We start from the raw sequence: 21,991 nt of genomic DNA on the forward strand, positions 1-21,991 counted from the left end.
AGCAATCAAAGCCGGACTTCAAAGTTATTGCGAAACTGCCTATATTCTAGAGGTCAAATCAGATGACGATACTTAAACATTTCAAAGACCTTTTAAGTTTAAGAGTACATATTATTACAATCTAAGACTATTTCATCTTGTGATAACATTTGAAATTTCTACACTTTACACAAGTATACCCCATTCCAAGCTAAAATATAAATTGAAAGAGTTGGTTACGCTTTGTTTCATAAAAAAATGACCAACGTAGATACAAGTATCTTGCCCCTTTTCTTGACGACTTGTTCCTTTATCCTTATGAGGCTGACTTCATACAGGAACTTCCAAGGAAGAAAAAAAAATAAACAGTATCCAATTTTACCTTCCGCTCTAAAGATGATGTTCTCTCTAAAAAAAATCTAATTTTAGTGACTATGTTGAACGCATCTATCCCATTGAAGTTGAAATAAAGGATACAACAGATACAGTTTAGGCTCATATTTTGACTTACATCTAGAATTTGAAAATGAGAGTAGGTTGAAAACAAAAGACAACTAGAAAAGAGATGATTTCAGCTTTCTTATTGTGAACCTACCATTTCTATGTAGCAACATTCCAGAAGCGCATGCATACGGAGTATATATCTCCAAATATTGAAACGATATTCCCGGGCTTGGATTTCCTTTCACAATTTCCTTGATATAGGTTGCTGCTCACAAGGAAACCATGAAACCAAGTCAGGAATTTGCAATTGTTTTGCCCGTTGTTCCGTTTGTTGATCTAGTCTAACGTTTGTTGATCTAGTCAAACGTTTGTTGATCTAGTCTACCGTTTGTTGATCTAGTCTAATGTTTGTTGATCTAGTCTAACTTTTGTTGATCTAGTCTAACGTTTGTTGATCTAGTCCGTTTGTTGATCTAGTCTACCGTTTGTTGATCTAGTCTAATGTTTGTTGATCTAGTCCGTTTGTTGATCTAGTCTAACTTTTGTTGATCTAGTCTAACGTTTGTTGATCTAGTCTAACGTTTGTTGATCTAGTCCGTTTGTTGATCTAGTCTAACGTTTGTTGATCTAGTCTAACGTTTGTTGATCTAGCCTAACGTTTCAAAATGTTGTCAGTTTTTATGGACTTGTCCCATTTCTTTAAATTTAATTTGAAGTTCGTTTTTTTTGTTGATAATTTTTATATGTTAGAATTGGTTTAATGTAACGTCTATCTCTTTGAAAGATTTTATGATATCCAAATAGACCACTGTGCAATTTGAGAGATGGTAAACATTAAAATAAATGACATTGATAAATCATGATCACACCAAATTATGGGCTTCCGATTTAAAAAATTTTTTTTTTTAGATTTTTCTTTTGAAATTTCTTAAAATATATATACTAGTAGATAACGTATTGTAATTGATACATATATGATCAGTTACTTGTTATAGTATCGTTTTGTATACATTCCAAATAAAGAGGTATAAACAGTTTATCATTTTTGTCAAGGCGAACTCTACGTTATGTGTCAACACGATAAAGAGGTCGGATATTAATTGTACAGATAGTCATCGATCGTTAACTTATTTATTTTTTGATATAATGGAGAATGCGGAAGAAATTTATTGACAGAAACTATAAGTAAGGTAATATTCACATTTTTATATACAAATACACCAATCGTCTTCTTTTTTCTTTTGAAAAATATATACTGATTAATCGTTGATATTTTATACAAATGTACTTATTAACAGCAGTTAGGTAAACATGAAATTACTTAATAACTGACATTTTGCATCAAGTATGGTTCCGATTTTGCCTTAAGTAAAAAAAAATTAGTCGCGGTCGTGGTGATCATCACAAAAACTGATTTTAGTATCGTATATCAAGTACCTGCTTCCCCTTAAACCCGTTCTAGTTATACAGCTTCAGTTGTACACTTTGCTAGTTAAGGACATACTATATAATCGTAACGTTTAATACTGTGCCAAGTGAACCTTAATCAGTTAAGGAGCTCGTTACAAAAAAGAAACTTTAAATGTATGGGTAGTATTTTTATCTATTTGTTAATCACATATGATTTAGAATGCGGAAGATGTTTTATTTTTAGCAGTATATCGACAGATAGGTAAGTTGTGCACCAATTGTTTAATGTCAACATAAAAATGAATTAAATTCTTATCAGAAACACAAAGCTGTCAGAAGTATCATTATTAACGTAAGAGGCAGTAAGAGAAAAGGCAATTGTTAAAAAACAATTCTCATATAATGGCATTGTAATTTCAAACTGAAACAACATACCTGTGTAACCAAGAAAGACACTTTCAAAAGCTCGGGAGTAATGTTATTATTATATAAACCGAAAGTTTTACACAATTTAATTTATTAACACTCACTTGGGTATTTTTCCAGTTGTTCATCTTTCCTTATAATAAGGCAAAGAACTCATACGTTTCGAAATCTTGCATGCATGAATAATTGTAATTTATTCTTCGTAGGTAAAATAATGGGGAACATATTGAGTAGAAAGGTATGTATCTTTAATCTTAACCACCAAACACCTATTGTTTGTATTCATCTGAAATTCAGTCCAGCAATGTTAGAACACAACATTGTTTTTGTTGTTCCCTTGAACTGTGACATCGTTGAGACGCTACCTGCGCTATCTAATCTCCTTCTGCAAACTAGCAAGGCCATTTGAAAATATAGTTTTCATTGGTCCATTTATTGTTTTCCTTGTCTTCTTTCTTTAGGGTTGTTACACAGTATATGGTGCAGAAAAAATGCATGTACTAAGTCAGGAACATGAGTTGTTTTCCGTTCGTTTGATGTTTTTGAGCTTTTAATTTTGCCATTTGATAAAAGACTTTCAAATTTGAATTTTCCTTCGAGTTCGGTATTTTTTTTATATCAGTTTTTATACATAGTAGCAAGTACAAAACAGATACAACCGATCTCAAGAAGACCATTCGGTTTTAGTTTGACATGAATCTTACGTAGATTTATCTTTCTTAATTATTTATGCAGGGACAAATCTTACTAACAATAACGCAGATTATAGGGAAAGATTGTCTGAAATTTTTATTAGAGTTTTTAACGTCAACATATTCATTACGTTTCTAGGACATGATATTCAACAGCAAGACTGTCGATGCTTAACTTTTTTGTTACCGTATATTCGCTATATGCATTCATAGGCTTCTATGACGAAACAAAAATAAATGCTTACACGATACGTTACTTTCCTGATTTGATATAAACAGTTATCAAAGGTACCAGTCTCATAACTTAATACGCCAGACGCGCGTTTCGTCTTGATAAGACTCATCAATGACGCTCAGATCAAAATAATTACAAAAGCCAAGTAAGTACAAAGTTAAGGAGCATTGATGACCAAAATTCCAATATAAACACGATGCTCCATGATTGTGTGACTATGCTGATGATTCTTTATCATTATATCGAAAAATTAACATTCAATAGCATGTTTATCTAAAGTCATAACAATTCATAATATCTAATAAAATTAGTAGATTTAGCTAACAAAGTTCTTATATTTGAATAAAGTAACATAAGTGAAAAATTGTTTAACGTTAATTAAGCTATAATTAAAAATTGTTTGCTAACCCCTCTTTGTGATTAATGTAAGATAGTTTTCATTGGTCCATTTATTGTTTTGCTTGTCTTCTTTCTTTAGGGTTGTTACACAGTATATGGTGCAGAAAAAAATGCATGCACTAAGTCAACAATCTTTCATTATGGGGAGATAATATATAATTCAGTTTTCAATTTATAATCTTTTGAAAAAAAAAGTTTTATGTAGGTTCAAATTATAATTTTTCACTAAAACATTTGGCATAAGTTGAAAGCTTCTGGAATAAAGTGGTGGCTATGGTATTCTGTTTTTGTGGTTGTGCGTATGTGTGTTTTTGTTAGGGGGTGTTACACTTCTTTCATGTATTTGTCTTTAGGGGTCGAGTAATTGAAATGAACTAAGACAGCATGTTTGCTTTAATCGAGTCCTGACATAATTTTATACACCTTTACAAGTAACATGATCAATGTTGTTGGAGATTATATGATGCATACATCAATTTGAAACATTGTATTCTTGACAGCAGAATGAAACATGTGTTATCCTCCTGCTCATTGTACCTCATATTAAAATTAGACAAAAAAACTTTTTTCAATTATAACCAGAATAGGGCTATAAAAAAACCGATTTCATGATTAAGGTGGTACCTAACACTACAGGGAGATAACTCTGTAAAATCAGCTAAACGTTGTGATGAAAAGGGAATATTAAGCTTCTCAATGATAAAAATAAGTGTTTGTCAAACTGCTATATAACCAGTATAATTTTTCTGATAAAACGGTTGGTTCAAATTTTTTGAAATTTTTATATTTTTGTCAAAGGGTCAAAGTAAATACTGTGTCAAAATTTTATGAAAATTAAACGAGCCAAATTAATTTTCGTTAAAGTGTTGGGTACCACCTTAATTGGAAGAAGATTATCTACCTGTGATTCTAGAGATATTTGTCTTATCACATTAAGAAACCTAATGATGACGAGGTTTGTTCTAAACGTTCTTCCACACCTATGACTGTCTTATATGTCGGAATATCTAGATGTAACAAAATAATATTAATTAGATAAGGAAATAATTCTTTATGTTGGTATCTATTAATTTAAAACACTACAAAAGAAACAGATGAAATTAAAGATATACATATATGTCTTTGATAAATCAATAAAAAATAATAAGATCTAGTTCATTTATAAATTTTGTAACGATTTAAAACTCAATAAAATAACTAGATGTAAAGAGGAATCTTTGAAATATTATATAAAACCTTCTTTGTATGGCAATAAATTGCAGAAGAAGCAGAAGAAGAAAAAGACTGTAAGAAAAAATAATGCAGACGAAATTGACAAAAAGGAGCAAACTGAAGAGGATAAGATGCCGCACAATGTTCATGTTCAATTTGGTGATGGTCAAACTGGTACCTTAACGGATATAGTTAGACCACAGGTATTAAATGTAACTATATGGCAAGTGCAGAAGTGGCTAGTTTTACTTTTATTGCCGTAGTCACTCCAGATTATCTAATAGTGTTCTGAATATCGAATATTGTATGACTCAAAAGAGCCACACCGAAATCAGGATGTGCCTAAGTGTTTCGTGAACCTCAATCTTATTGATATAATTTATGTTTATTTACTAGTACATATATTTTATAAAACCGTTGATCGTCGTTGACTTTTTTTTGTGTAAATATTTACTCAATCATAGTTTTAAATTCTCTAAATTTTAAATTATGCAGCACCCTGCTTACCCAGTTTTATACAAAATCTTTTATTTTTATAAATCCGTTATCAAAATCTGTTATTCTAAAAATTATTTAAATAATAAAAAGTGATACACAAATATCAAAATCAGAGTCAATCGTAATGCTTTGTAATAGAATTTATTATTTCCAGGAAATAACAGTCGAAGTTAACGTAGAGAGAAAACCAATAGTAAGTACCACTGTATTAAAATAATTTACTTTCAAATCGACCAATTGATAATGCCCATAAGTATGTTAAATTCAATGACCGACAAATGCGGCGTCAATAGAATCGAGTTCTTGATCATCTAACACGGTACTTCGAGTTTGAAAAGATAGCATTCCTCAATACTCCAAGTTAATTAAACGTATAACCCACTCATCCTTTCATTTTCAGATACCTGTGTTTTTTCTCTCCATCGAATTAATGATTTCACACGTATACATTGAATATTTCTTATATAATGCATGCAACTAGTATATAGACATACATATTTTTTTTTTTTATCAACATAAGAAAGTTGGTTGACTGACGTGACGTAGATGATATAACCCGACAATCTAACCTTATGAATTTGTTGTCGCTGCTTGCTCAAAATCATACACTTCTTGTCAATTCATTTTCAATTGGATCATGTGAATGAAATAATGTTTGAGTAAGATCAGTTTCTTTCACAGACTAATTTGAGATAAGTGAATCCCAGTAGTAATAACTATCCGTCTGTCAGATCTTCTTTGACGCATGAGTCAAAATTTGATCACACGATTTCAATATATTCGTTGAGATTTATTTCGATTTTTGTTTAAAAAAGACCACAAATAATGTTTTGGAAGCATCGTCATTGTGTTATTGTATTCTTGCGTTTTTTATTTATATATTTGTTTGTTTAATGGTAATTAAGATTATTACACAATGTTGACTGCTCCACTAATTTTCACATTTTTACCTATTATGTCTGTCGGAATTTCATACGAGTGTCATACAAGTGAGAGGTTTAGCTAGATATAAAACCAGGTTTTATTTGCCATTTTCTACTTAAGAAAATGCCTGTACTAAATCAGGAATATATACGGCCTAAAATGTCAGTTTCCTTGTTTCATTGATTTGTATTTGGTGGACACGTTTTTTGTGTTTTTGTGTTTTTATTTATTTATTAAAAAGCTAGTTGATATGTAGAAAATGACATTACAGTATAAAACATTTATCTTTAAGCATACGATAAAGGCATATTGCATTTGTTTGTTGTTTGTGTAATTGTGTTGTTTAATCAAATCTACTAGTATTGATTTTTGATAGTTTTTTTTAAATTTAAAGTTCTGATATCCGTTTAAAAACTGAAAATCAACAAATTAATAAGGAAAATTGCGAGTAAGACATTTTTATACGAGTACGCTTAGTGCAAGTCTGTTGCTATGTTTATTTTGATTCAATGAACTATAACAGTGTCAACAAAGTCTTTCGTATGAACTATTCGTCTCTAAACGTATCATCCACTCAGTGATAAAAAAAATTCATATATTGAACATGATTAAATATATGCATATTTAGATAAAGTAACATGCCAACAAATTAAGCTGACATTTCTACAAAAGCTAAGGCAGTTGGTCTATTAGGCAAACAAGGTAAAAACGCATACACATTCATTCATAATAAGGAAAACGACAAAAGATGAAAAACCCGTGAGAAAATCAAAAGGAAAAAGGAAAGGGAACCGATTGAAAAAAAACCAACAACAAAGTATCGTTCGTAGTAAGGTTCTTATTTACTGTATACTAGTAGAAGATGTTTCTCGTTTCACATTTAAAATTATTTATCTTCAAATGACAAAAACATACACATCTTAAAAGTTCTGTTTTATTTGAATTCGGACCTCTAAACATATCTTATAAGAACACCCCTTTTGCATGATAAATCAAACACAACAGTAATGCGTGATCTTCAGAGAGTTAGTGAAACCATATTCTGGTAGCATCTAGGCGCTGCCATAACAGTATATACATTAATATTAAAACTAGTCTTGTGTTTAGTTGACTTTTTGATATCACATTTTTAAATATAAGCTCTGAAAAATGCAAACATGAAAAATTCGAATGAATGTAAAGTATGGGTATTTTCAGAGCACAAAACACTTAAAGCTAATGGTTGCAGCTATAGACTTTGGAACCACATTCTCAGGGTTTGCACACTGTATGCGAGATAATATGACAAAAATATATTGCCATGATTGGCACATGACATATGGGATTACAAATAAGGCACCAACGTCTGTTCTTTTCAAACCAGACATGACGTTCGACAGTTTTGGTTATGAAGCAGAAGAGCATTATCATAATCCAGAAGATGATGAAGATCTTAGTAAATGGTACTTTTTTCGAAACTTCAAGATGATTCTTTACGAATACAAGGTACACTTATTGCAAAAAAGGTGGTATTGACGTTAACTTTATTATCTCATAGGTTGAGATTTATGGAATGTCACACATTTGCGAGTTTGCTAGTGGAAATGTAGATCTATAATTTTTGGATGAAGGCATAAATTTCAATCAGTATTCTAGTATAATGCAATATTGTATCTTTTATTGTCCCTATAAAGGTTCAGAATGACAGAAAGGTAGATTTTAAACATTAGAATATTTTTTCAGGGTAACATTGACTCTACAGCAAGCCATTTATTAACAAAATACCTGTATCCTATATATTATCATGTATTAGTCTAACTAAAAGAACAGGAAATAGAAATGAAAAGAAAGAAGAAAGAAGAAAAAGAAAGTCCATATTGTATTTAGTTGAAACACGTTTCCTCTATAGTGTAAGTGTGTTTTCGAAGTAAAAGTGGTATATTTAGCGAGGTTTCATGCTTCTATTTCAGAAACAATTTAATGTTGAAACAGAAATTGAGGATATGGTACCTGGACCCCAAAAGGCGAAAATGAAGGCAATAGATGTATTTTCAGCTATCATTAAATACTTCAAAAAACTACTCCTTGATAAAGCACAGAAAAGTTATATAAATCTATCAGAAAATGATATACTCTGGGTTATAACAGTACCAGGAATATGGGATCTAAAGGCAAAACAATTCATGAGAGAATCTGCTATTCAGGTGATTTTTTAATTTGTCAACTATAAATTCTGTATATTGAATTGCAACTCCCTCAAGGCGAAGTTTAACACGGTTGTGGCAAGTCCTTTATGACGCTGTAAAATATATCACTACATAATTTCAAGCGTTTGATCCGTAGCAACTATATTCGCAACAAGGTGAAATCCCGAAATGTGCATTGCAGCTTTTTCGTTATATTTCATATTCATAAGGTTATACAGTTGTTTTTACTTCTTTGGAAATTGGGACTTTTATAAAAAGTTTCTTCGAATAATGTACGCATTTTGCAAAGCATTATTCTTTAAGTCGGCCACCACTGTATAGCGAAACGAGCGTCTGACGTACTAAATTAAACGCCAGGTATCTTAAATAAATTAGATTTGCTTTAATATGAAACTTCTTTTTATACATAATTACGTCATGATTTTGTTCTTCTGAAATGTTCACCTTAATAAATAGAGATGACGATCAAGCGTTTAAATATTGTAAATTTATAGGCAGGAATTCCGTCTGACCAGTTAATATTAGCACTAGAACCGGAAGCAGCATCCTTATATTGCAGAAAAATGCCAATATTTGTAGAAGAAAAACAGGATGGTGATAAGACTATTTCTCAACTACCTATTGGATCGAAATATATTGTTCTTGACCAAGGAGGTAAAATTGACATGTTCTTTTATACAGAATTAATCATATCAAAGTCACAAATGACAAAAAAGATATATCAGAATATGTTTCGTCATCCTCTGGTTAAAGCTAGATAAAAAAAATCAATATGACAGCTTGCATCAGTTTATTAAAATTACCATCTATATTATCGGTTATAGGGGAAAGCATTATAATGCTGTGCGAAGATGTGTAAATTGTTACACTGCAGTTAACATTTCCTACCCAGAATTATATCAATACGAATATACATTAGGAGCTTTACATGACCATGGCGAAAACTATAAAGCCTTAATTTCTTTCAGTATCTTAGTCTTATTGTTTACTGTCAAGTTACTGTTTTTGTTTTGCACAAATGTTTGAATTTCAATATCTTGATCAACATATACTTTACTTTAAATGTCATATTCTTCAGGCGTCTGATCATTATGTTTGTGTACAAAACAATCAGGTAACAAATGCAACCTATCTAGGAAAGCCTTTTTAGTCGTGACGTTTCAAGCGTTTTATAATTTCACCGAAGAGCTGTCCTACATTAACAGCGCAAATACTACCTTCCAACATACAATATCGTGTCTACTTTCGTCCACCATACACTAGTCTGTTTCAACATTTATCGATTTATGTCAAAATAAAGAAACTTCATTATGAAAAGCTTTAATACAAGAGGTAGATATTCCCTCTTCACTCAAAGTATTCGCTTGATTCTTAATCTGAAAATTACTGATGTAATGGTAAATGGACACGATTTAAATGAAATATTGTATATATTTCTAGGTGGAACAATTGATATAACAGTTCATGAAGTCATGCCAGAAGGTAATCTGAAGGAAATACACCAAGCTTGTGGAGGAGTTTGGGGTTCTAACAGTATAAATAAAGAATTTAATCACTTTTTGTGTCAGGTATTTGGAGATGATGTAATGTCGACTTTTCAAACAAACCATCCATCAGATTTTTTTGAAATAATGAATGAATTCGAACGTAAGAAAATAAGTTATACTGGAGAAAGAGGAAGGGAACGTATTAAATTCTCGTATTTAGTTGCCTATTACAAACAAGTTAAAGAGGTAGACATTACAGAAACTTTAAAAGCAACACAGTTTAAAGACACAGTTCAATTTGATAGAGATAAGGCTTCTCTAAAAACAGAATTGTTTAAGTCATTTTATGACGAACCAGTGGCGTTTATTGTAGATTATTTGAGAGATCTTCTTGACAAGACGTCAATAAATACTGAAGATAACCCAATCAAAACTATTTTAGCAGTGGGAGGGTTTTCAAAATCAAAAGTTCTAATAGACAAAATTAAGTCATCATTTCCTGATCTTGCAATCGTGGTACCTGCAGATGCCGATTTGGCCGTGCTAAAAGGAGCAATAATATATGCTTTTGAACCAGAATCTGTTACATGTCGTGTTTCCCAATATACATATGGGGTTCCAAACTTTACACCTTACGATGCAAGAGTTCATAAGGATAGACGAATATCTAGAATAGGTCCTCAAAGAAAACCAATGGTTGACGATTCATTTGATAAACATATTGAAATAGGACAGATTTTAGAAATCGGACAATTTCAACAAGAGCATGAATATTATCCTACTACCGAAGAACATAAATCAATCGTTCTGGATTTTTATGCATCAGAAGAAAAGAATCCTAAATTTACTGACGAAGAAAATTGCTATTGTTTAGGAATGCTTCATTTTGATATAACACGTCAAGCAAGAATATTTGTAAAACTTAATGCAAGTGGTACCGAACTAGTGGCTGTGGCAAGAGTAGACGGTGAAAATCAAGAAATTCAAGGCTATTTTAGTCTTATATAAATAAAGGATTTGTTAATTTCTATAAAATGCTTTTTATGAAAATACTTCACACATTATTAATTTATCAAGCCTTTTATTGTACTTGGAATCACAACTATCTCTCCAAAACCCGTAATCTTGCTCTATTGCAATATTTAGATACTTCAGTTTAAGGTGTTCTCTTATATCTCATATTTCCAATCCTGATATCAAGTTGACGTCCTAATCTTTTGCTCTGGAGCATGCGCACGTGATTGGTGAATCATATTTAAGAAACAATGCGTGTGCGTACATTAAATCATACATCAACTTTACTACTTCTTGTTGGTAACTTTGTTGTAAGTTTGTTGGAAAAATATTTTCTATTTAAAAACAAAAAACACACTGAAATATCGACGATGCTTACGATTTTAACATACATTTTAATTACCTCTACCATATACTAGTAGAGAATTTCATTCATACCATGTACTTTCTGAATATTGAATAATCTAATTCGAAAAATAAGAAACGCACCAAGAATCACACAATCAGAACGAAAAATAAAGGGTGAACTATTTAGACCCCAAAAAATATTATGGTGAAGGTCTAGAAAATTTCATATACTACATACAAGACTGAGGCGGCAGTGTAGTTCATTCAATGCAAACTCGAATTAGATAAATTTAGTGAATGATTCTAAATGCTACAGTTCTCTTGTTGAATATGTAACCCATTACTTTCTAGAATGCCAATTATATTTTAACCTAAGAATATCTGGTTATCTGATCTTATATTATGAACATACACATTGATATTGAGACGTTATTGTTTGGAAAATATGCATATGATTACGAAACTTACTTAGAAAAAATAAAGTTCGTTATTACATTTTAAAAACAGTCATACAGATATTAAAGTTCTTTTTCAGCAGCCTTCGTTTTTTCTTTCTGTCCTATTTGCTTTTTTTGTTGCCATTCCAATATGTAACTTTTCCCTTTATTTTCGATAACTGACGCTATATAACCTTTATGGTTGCTGTCATCACATATACCGACCGTGCACGGGCTGTATAGCCAGTCAAGGTCGTAAGAAACTTCCATTTGTCATCACATATATGTGTATTATATATGTAAGGAGATTATTAATATAAGTTGTAAAAACTTGTATCCAATTCTAAGGTTTGATTTATGCCATAAAATAATATTAAACCGTAATGCGTGTTCGCCTGATTATGGAGACCGTTTTTGTTTACTCCGAAAAGGATTGCATCAAACCTCAAAATTATTCAATCGCGTAGTGGAATGAACTATTTGTGGATTCTTATAAATTCTATATAATTTTTTGACTATTTTAAATCTCGGTCTATTTTTGAAATTAATTCTTACATACTTTTGATTTTTTAACCCTAAATGCTAACATTGCCCATGTGAAATTTTAAAATTGTTTGTATATACATTGAACGACAAATATATGTGATGTATAACATTTTCTGACGTCAGACACGCGAATCAATGAATGTGTTTGTAGATAGATGTTTTTGTGTTCTGTTAAATTATTCCTTTTAAAATTGTTACACGATGATGACTGCTGTACCCATATTTTGACTATTTTATTTATTGTGTCTGGTTAGTTCACGCATCATTGTAAATATAACGGAATTTGATGAGACTGTCCTCAAAATAAGAGGTTTATTGCTATAAAACCAGGTTTAATCCACCATTTTCTACATTTGAAAATGCCTGTACCAAGTCAGGAATATGACAGTTCTTGTCCATTCATTTTTGATGTGTTTTGTCATTTGATTTTGCCATGTGAATATAGACTTTCCGATTAGATTTTCCTCTGAGTTCAGTATTTTTGAGATTTTACTTTTTAGCTCACCTGGCCCGAAGGGCCAAGTGAGCTTTTCCCATCACTTTGCGTCCGGCGTCCGTCGTCCTGCGTCCGTCGTCGTTAACTTTTACAAAAATCTTCTCCTCTGAAACTACTAGGCCAAATTAAACCAAACTTGGCCACAATCATCATTGGGGTATCTAGTTTAAAAAATGTGTCCGGTGACCCGGCCAACCAACCAAGATGGCCGCCATGGCTAAAAATAGAACATAGGGGTAAAATGCAGTTTTTGGGTTATAACTCAAAAACCAAAGCATTTAGAGCAAATCTGACATGGGGTAAAACTGTTTATCAGGTCAAGATCTATCTGCCCTGAAATTTTCAGATGAATTGGACAACCCGTTGTTGGGTTGCTGCCCCTGAATTGATAATTTTAAGGAAATTTTGCTGTTTTTGGTTATTATCTTGAATATTATTATAGATAGAGATAAACTGTAAACAGCAATAATGTTCATCGAAGTAAAATTTACAAATAAGTCAACTTGACCGAAATGGTCAGTTGACCCCTTTAGGAGTTATTGCCCTTTTTAGTCCATTTTTAACCATTTTTCGTAAATCTTAGTTATCTTTTACAAAAATCTTCTCCTCTGAAACTACTGGGCCAAATTAAACCAAACTTGGCCACAATCATCATTGGGGTATCTAGTTTAAAAAATGTGTGGCGTGACCCGGCCAACCAACCAAGATGGCCGCCATGGCTAAAAATAGAACATAGGGATAAAATGCAGTTTTTGGCTTATAACTCAAAAACCAAAGCATTTAGACCAAATCTGACATGGAATAAAATTGTTTATCAGGTCGAGATCTATCTGCCCTGAAATTTTCAGATGAATCGGACAACCCGTTGTTGGGTTGCTGCCCCTGAATTGATAATTTTAAGGAAATTTTGCTGGTTTTGGTTATTATCTTGAATATTATTATAGTTAGAGATAAACTGTAAACAGCAATAATGTTCATCGAAGTAAAATTTACAAATAAGTCAACTTGACCGAAATGGTCAGTTGACCCCTTTAGGAGTTATTGCCCTTTTTAGTCCATTTTAACCATTTTTCGTAAATCTTAGTTATCTTTTACAAAAATCTTCTCCTCTGAAACTACTGGGCCAAATTAAACCAAACTTGGCCACAATCATCATTGGGGTATCTAGTTTAAAAAATGTGTGGCGTGACCCGGCAAACCAACCAAGATGGCCGCCATGGCTAAAAATAGAACATAGGGGTAAAATGCAGTTTTTGGGTTATAACTCAAAAACCAAAGCATTTAGAGCAAATCTGACATCGGGTAAAATTGTTTATCAGGTCAAGATCTATCTGCCCTGAAATTTTCAGATGAATCGGACAACCCGTTGTTGGGTTGCTGCCCCTGAATTGATAATTTTAAGGAAATTTTGCTGTTTTTGATTATTATCTTGAATATTATTATAGATAGAGATAAACTGTAAACAGCAATAATGTTCATCAAAGTAAAATTTACAAATAAGTCAACTTGACCGAAATGGTCAGTTGACCCCTTTAGGAGTTATTGCCCTTTTTAGTCCATTTTTAACCATTTTTCGTAAATCTTCGTTATCTTTTACAAAAATCTTCTCCTCTGAAACTACTGGGCCAAATTACACCAAACTTGGCCACAATCATCATTGGGGTATCTAGTTTAAAAAATGTGTCCGGTGACCCGGCCAACCAACCAAGATGGCCGCCATGGCTAAAAATAGAACATAGGGGTAAAATGCAGTTTTTGGGTTATAACTCAAAAACCAAAGCATTTAGAGCAAATCTGACATGAGGTAAAATTGTTTATCAGGTCAAGATCTATCTGCCCTGAAATTTTCAGATGAATTGGACAACCCGTTGTTGGGTTGCTGCCCCTGAATTGATAATTTTAAGGAAATTTTGCTGTTTTTGGTTATTATCTTGAATATTATTATAGATAGAGATAAACTGTAAACAGCAATAATGTTCATCAAAGTAAGATTTACAAATAAGTCAACGTGACCGAAATGGTCAGTTGACCCCTTTAGGAGTTATTACCCTTTATAGTCAATTTTTAACCATTTTTCGTAAATCTTAGTAATCTTTTAGAAAAATCTTCTTCTCTGAAACTACTGGGCCAAATTTAACTAAACTTGGCCATAAACATCATTGGGGTATCTAGTTTGAAAAAAAATGTGTCCGGTGACCCGGCCAACCAACCAAGATGGCCGCCATGGCTAAAAATAGAACATAGGGGTAAAATGCAGTTTTTGGGTTATAACTCAAAAACCAAAGCATTAAGAGCAAATCTGACAGGAAGTAAAATTGTTGATCAGGTCACGATCTATCTGCCCTGGAATTTTCAGATGAATCGGATAATCGGTTGTTAGGTTGCTGCCCCTGAATTGATAATTTTAAGGAAATTTTGCTGTTTTTGGTTATTATCTTGAATATTATTATAGATAGAGATAAACTGTAAACAGCAATAATGTTCATCAAAGTAAGATTTACAAATAAGTTAACGTGACCGAAATGGTCAGTTGACCCCTTTAGGAGTTATTGCCCTTTTTAGTCCATTTTTAACCATTTTGCGTAAATCTTAGTTATCTTTTACAAAAATCTTCTCCTCTGAAACTACTGGGCCAAATTTAACCAAACTTGGCCACAATCATCATTGGGGTATCTAGTTTAAAAAATGTGTGGCGTGACCCGGCCAACCAACCAAGATGGCCGCCATGGCTAAAAATAGAACATAGGGGTAAAATGCAGTTTTTGGCTTATAACTCAAAAACCAAAGCATTAAGAGCAAATCTGACAGGAAATAAAATTGTTGATCAGGTCATGATCTATCTGTCCTGGAATTTTCAGATGAATCGGATAATCGGTTGTTAGGTTGCTGCCCCTGAATTGGTAATTTTGAGGAAATTTTGCTGTTTTTTTTGTTATCTTGAATATTATTATAGATAGAGATAAACTGTAAACAGCAATAATGTACAGCAAAGTAAGAACTAAAAATAAGTCACTATGACCAAAATAGTCAATTGACCCCCCTAAGGAGTTATTGCCCTTCATAGTCAATTTTTAACAATTTTTCTTAAAATTTGAAGATTTTCAATAACATTTTCCACAGAAAGTACTGTTAGAGATAATTGTAAGCAGCAAGAATGTTTAGTAAAGTAAGATCTACAAACACATCACCATCACCAAAACACAATTTTGTCATGAATCCATCTGTGTCCATTGTTTAATATTTACATAGACCAAGGTGAGCGACACAGGCTCTTTAGAGCCTCTAGTTAAGTACTTTGGCTTAAACACATTTTTTCTAGAGGTGTAAACCGGGGAGATTAAGTCACAAACTGAATAAAAGTCCGAAGGAGAACTATTATGTTAAGTTTGTGAGAAAGAGTCCCGGTTTAAATTTTGACAATCACTAGAAAAAATGCGTTTAATCCTTATAATTATTAAGCAAAATATTCGCGTTTTCAATTAAAATTTTGGTCTAATGGCTTCAATAATTACAATCAAATGCACTATTGACAGCTCGTAATTAAGAAGGTGGCCGCAATATTGACTTTCTAAATTCCACAAATGCATCAGAATCTAAAATGAAATAGCATCTACCCCAAAAACTTCATTTTATTGAGATAATATCCGAATTTGAAGCGTACAAGTAACGAAATAATCTTTCGCTTGAAAGTTTTCCTTCGTATGGCGTCGTGTTTTGCCATTACGTAAATTCACTTGATCATTCATGAAATTTCGTGGAATTTCATTTTAATTTATTTGTTTTACATTTCCGAAGCTTTAATGCATTATTTCTTTTTTTGATATGTATGCATTATAATAGAAACATTTGTTATGACAATGTATTTGTTTTTCAATCTCAATCTCAATCCCGCAAATAAAGCCCCAAACAATATCGTTTTTGTGTGTAAATACCATTAAATAAACTGCTTGAATTCGGTATCGACAATTCACTTGGAAACTCAGCATATACCCTCACGACACTTACCAAAGAGGCAATCCTGGATAATCATAGGTCTGTTATATGTTCCTTTGGAATTTCAACCAAAGATTAAGAACTGGATCTTCCATTACTGTATTGGATACCTAAACTACATAAGTGTCCTTACAAACAACGGTGTATTGCTGGGAGTTCCAAATGCTTCACGAAACCTCTTTCTAAATTATTAACATATATTTTATCAGCAATCAAAGACGGACTCAAAAGTTATTGTGAAACTACTTATTCTAGAGGTGGCGTGAATCAGATGTGGAAACTAAAAAGATACAAAGATCGTTTAGAGTACATACAATCTAAGACTCTCTCATCTTGCAAAAGTATTGAAACATTTGACTTTTCTACACCTTACACAGGTATTCCCCATTCCAAACTAAAAGACAAATTGAAAGAGTTGATATTACTTTGTTTCATTGGAAAAAAATAGCGAACGTAGATACAAGTATCTTGTCTTGAAGAGGTATAAATCCTACTTTGTAAAGAATCACTCTGATTCAAACAAAAAAAAATTCTGAAACATATTATCAAAATGCTTGATTTCTTGATTGACAACATATTTGTTACATTGCCATTAAAGTGCGAGGTTTGGCATGCCACAACACCAGGTTCAACCCACCATTTTTTCCTTTTAAAATGTTCTGTACCAAGTCAGGAATATGGTCATTGTTATATTATAGTCCGTTTCTGTGTGTGTTACAATTTAACGTTACGTCGTTTGTTTTCTCTTTTTTTTGAGTGTAAATTGACATTGCGATAAGACGTGTCACGGTACTTGTCTATCCCAAGTTCATGTATTTGGTTTTGATGTTATATTTGTTATTCTCGTGGAATTTTGTCTGATGCTTGGTCCGTTTCTGTGTGTGTTAGTTACATTGTAGTGTTGTGTAGTTGTTCTATTATATTTATGCGTTTCCCTCAGTTTTAGTTTGTTACCCCGATTTTGTTTTTTGTCCATGGATTTATGAGTTTGAACAGCGGTATACTACTGTTGCCTTTATTTACGTTTGGAGGACGCGTTTTAAGTTTACGTTCCGCTGTAAAGATGATGTTCTCTCACTAAAAACTACAAAAATTGGTGACTATGTTGAACGAATCTATCCCTTCGAACTAGAGATACAGGATACTACAGATACAAGTCTGCCTCATATCTTGACTTACATCTAGAACTGACAATGAGGGTCGGTTGAAAACAAAACTTTACGACAAAAGAGATGATTTCAGCTTTCCAATTGTAAACTTTCCATTTCTATGTAGCAACATTCCAGAAGCGCCTGCATACGGAGTAAATATCTCTCAATTGATACGATATTCCCGGACTTGTATTTCCTATCATGGTTTCCTCGATAGAGGATTGCTGCACACAAAGAAGTTATTTAACCAAGAGTTCCAAATGGTGAGGTTGAAATCATCCCTTTGTAAATTTAACGGACGCCATCACGAGTTGGTTGACCGTTATGGAATTACCGTTTCACAGATGATATCGGATATGTTCCTTATGTCGTAACTACAATACTCTTTCCCTTTTCACGAATGTGACTTACCGAATTAAACTATATACCTGATTTGTGATTTGTGTAAACCAAGGAAAATAATTCTAATTGACAAATCCAATTCAAGTTCTTATAGATATGCAAATAATATAAGAATAATGAAATGGTAATGAGAAAAAGAAATTGCCAATCCATTGGGTGAAATAGTAGTTGCAATTGATATTAGAAATTTTAGTATGAGTGCCAAAGAGACAACTCTCCGGCCAAGTCACAATTTGTAAAAGTAAACCATTATAGGTAAACAGTTATCAAAGGTACCAGGATTATAATTTAGTACGCCAGACGCGCGTTTTGTCTACATAAGACTCATCAGTGACACTCAGATCAAAATAGTTATAAAACCAAAGTTGAAGAGCATTGAGGACCCGAAATTCCAAAACTTTGTACCCAATACGGCTAAGGTATTCTATTCCTGGGATAAGTTTTGAAAGGAGTAGGTCCGGTAAGGACTCATTTTGGCCTCAAATTTCAGTTTCATCTGACGAAAGATTTTGACCACTTTTTAAAGACTTAAGTGTCTATTTCACTTGATTTAATTAGTATAAGTGAAAGATTTTAACTGATTTAGTCATTAAAAACGATCCGATTCAAGCTCAAATATAAAAAATCTCTCAAATATGCCAAAAAACGTCACTTTTCAGATGGTTTTTGTCAAAAACGAAAGTGGCCGCATCCGTGTTCATCCACAACCTTTATATATGTTATGTATTATCATCAAATACAACTTACATTTCAATATTAAGGATGAACACGAATGCGGCCACTTTCGTTTTACAAGGAAACCGTCTAAAATTTAACTAAAATGATAGAATTTTGAAGATTTCAGTAATTTAGCATGACTTAATGGTGCTACAACCCGATATATGTGCATTGTATTGTCAAAAACAGCCCATATTTATGTAGCAGAAGCATTCAACTGTCCAATAAATAACTAAAAGTTTACATTTTAACAATTTTGTAAAACTGTTATATTTTGGGGCCAAAAAGGGGTCTTACCGGACCTACTCCTTTATAAAAATGACCGTATAATTGATATTCATGTCAAGACCGAAGTGCTGACTACTGGTCTGTTGATACCCTCGGGGATGAAACGTCCACCAGCAGAAACGGACTTAAACGGGTTTTAACACGGAGCCTTGACTCACGGCACATTTCTCTGCGTTTCCTTTTAATATGCGTCAGTTAGCGTCATATTTCATTCAGCATCTAAAACAATTGATATTGTGGGTCTCTGTATCCCAGGACCACCACTCAAACATTTACGAATCTCTGTTTCCCAGGATTTGTAGGGTTTATCCGTATAAATGCATCCAAATAAACTCATCATAGATAAAAGGATTGAAATTTAGTATCTACGCCAGACGCGCGTTTTGTCTACACACGACTAATCAGTGACGCTCTCAGAAAAAAAAGGTTTAAAAGCCTAAATAAGGTACGAAGTTTAAAAGCATTGAGGACCAAAAGATCTCCGGGGACATGCGAGATACAAAATATATATTTTGAAACAATGTTACAGATTATGTTTTTGAAATTGTATCTAAAGATGATATTTAATAAACATTTTGTACGTGTGTTCACAGCAAGATTCAAAATAGTCAACACAGTGTACTATGGTTTACCTATGGTATGAATAAACAAAAGTGTTTGGTGACACGTCAATATGGAAAGCAGCAGTAAAAGCCTAGATTATTTTGTATTTTCCCATAAGAAATTCATCAACAAAAAAAATAATCGGCGGCCTTAAAATTCCCGCCAGGAAATTATTATTATTATTCCCGTCCGTCATTTTTTTATAATTATTCCAGCCCGCAAATTATTATTGTTCCCGCATGCAAATAATTATTATTTCCGCCCGCTGTCGAAACTACAAACCCATCCTCTTTCACTGAACTGAGAATCAACCGAATAACAATGAACAAAACGATGGTTTCAAAATATTGGGCAGAAACTAGTACTGTTTACCATTCTGGGGAACTTGATGTTACCACCGTTTTTTGATTGGGTTCGTGTTTATCAATCTTAGATATACTATTTTATAGTATTTTGTGATCTTTTCGTCTTTTCGTCTCTTCGCCGTTTTTCGTTTTTATGCCATGCCATTTTTTCTTCTTATGCGTTTCGATTGGTCCCTTGGTATCTTCCCCCTCTTTGCTAATCTGAACGCATGCTATACATATATATAATACAGTGTCAAAAATTAAATAACAAATAGCAGCAAAGAAAATTTAAAACTGAAAGTCCCTTTTCAAATGGCTAAATCAAAAGCTCAACCACATCAAACGAATGGATAACAACTGTCATATTCCTGACTTGGTAAAGGCATTTTTTCTCATTAACCTTGTTTTATAGTAAGCTAGTATGACAGTCGCTTAAAATTTCATTATATTCACAACGATTTGTGATCAAAAGAAACAAACATTATAGGTAAAAATGTTAAACATAGGAGTACATCAACAAACAAATATGTCAGCAAAGAAAAACAAAAAGGCATATAGACAAAACACATTAGCAAAAACGAAAGACAAGAATACAAAAATTAGCCACAGCACAATATCACAATGACGGGATGTATTAATACCGAGCCACGTCAAATGGATATTACCACACATAGACTATACAGTAATTGTAATAATTCATAGACAAATAAAAGAATAATATAACACGTTATTAAGATGACAAACAACGTCAGTACCTAAAGTCTATACTTCAAGACCATCGTGTATTATTTGTGAAGTTGATTTACCAACAAGGTCTTTGTATCTTCCGATGGTTTTTTTTTTAAATAGGACTATACATTCTTTGACATATCCCTGGTTCATCAACTTTCTACTCAGACACTGGTGACGTTTTACAAAGTCGGTATAGCAGTTGCAAGCTCTTGAATATCGAATGAGTTGGAAAATGTATTTCCCATACGCAGGTGAAGTTGATATATTGCTACTAAGGTGAGGGAAATTGATAATTTCAAAATAAAGATCGTCTCGTTTGTCAAGTATTCTGGTACTGAGATGACCGCTTATGTCAAATTCGAGGTATAAGTATTTTAGATTGTCAATGGAAAGAACATCATCAATATATCTGAATAGGAAATTAATGATCTGGCTTCTTCGAACTTCTTGACAATTGTATGAATAAACTCCGACTTATATATGAAAATAAGAAGAGGTCGGTAAGGACAGGCACACAGTTCGTTTACATAGCAATGTCGACAATTTGTTGAAAAAGTCTACATCCGAATTCAAGAAATATGTTGTCAATAAGAAACTACAGCACACTGATCACTTTTTCCTCTGTGTTGAATATTTCACTTTTTTTTTCACTCACTATTAACAAAATTTGCCGTATGGTATCACAAAGTAATAAATTTATAGCGTATGCTACCAATTTTATGTTGAAAAGCATTGTGGATTATTTTTTTCAGACGATTTTTTAATTTCAGATGGGAAAAGGTGGTCATGGTATACAGGGTTAAAAATGATAAGTTTTAATAGAAATAATTTCAGAGAAAGATCGAGGTTTAAAATTATACAGAAGGTTTTTAGAATCCACAAACGCGAGTAAACAGATTCACAGTATTTCTAAAGAATACCATTTTCGCAAATGTTGAATTATAAAACAAGTCCAGATCCGATGACAGTTCCTTCTTAACTAAGTGAAAAAAAAAAATTGTCAAATAGACAGACACCCATGAATC

The 21,991-nt window shown here is 32.5% G+C and overlaps 1 protein-coding gene across 4 annotated transcripts; it reads left to right on the top strand.

The window, feature by feature from the left end:
- The first annotated feature begins 1,470 nt into the window (after positions 1–1,470).
- Positions 1,471–10,927, top strand: LOC139480977 (heat shock 70 kDa protein 12A-like). 4 transcript variants are annotated; one of them, XM_071263976.1, is made up of 8 exons: positions 1,471–1,608; positions 2,466–2,497; positions 4,848–5,000; positions 5,450–5,488; positions 7,417–7,704; positions 8,169–8,402; positions 8,900–9,059; positions 9,846–10,927. In XM_071263976.1, the coding sequence occupies exons 2-8, from the start codon at positions 2,474–2,476 to the stop codon at positions 10,898–10,900; spliced, it is 1,953 nt and encodes a 650-aa protein (XP_071120077.1). In that variant the 5' UTR covers positions 1,471–1,608; positions 2,466–2,473; the 3' UTR covers positions 10,901–10,927. The 4 variants fall into 4 exon arrangements, with proteins under 4 accessions (XP_071120077.1, XP_071120078.1, XP_071120076.1 ...); XM_071263977.1 differs by lacking the exon at positions 1,471–1,608 and adding an exon at positions 1,892–2,007; XM_071263975.1 differs by lacking the exon at positions 1,471–1,608 and adding an exon at positions 1,985–2,095.
- Positions 10,928–21,991: the final 11,064 nt, after the last annotated feature.

Source organism: Mytilus edulis, chromosome 7, assembly GCF_963676685.1.
Source record: "Mytilus edulis chromosome 7, xbMytEdul2.2, whole genome shotgun sequence".
Taxonomy (NCBI): domain Eukaryota; kingdom Metazoa; phylum Mollusca; class Bivalvia; order Mytilida; family Mytilidae; genus Mytilus; species Mytilus edulis.

Bases quoted from the DNA above. Each gene is read 5' to 3' on its own strand.
- LOC139480977 (XM_071263976.1), top strand. From the start codon at position 2,474: ATGGGGAACATATTGAGTAGAAAG. The intron at 5,489-7,416 runs GTAAGTACCACT...GGGTATTTTCAG, and splicing joins ACGTAGAGAGAAAACCAATA to AGCACAAAACACTTAAAGCT. The intron at 8,403-8,899 runs GTGATTTTTTAA...GTAAATTTATAG, and splicing joins TGAGAGAATCTGCTATTCAG to GCAGGAATTCCGTCTGACCA.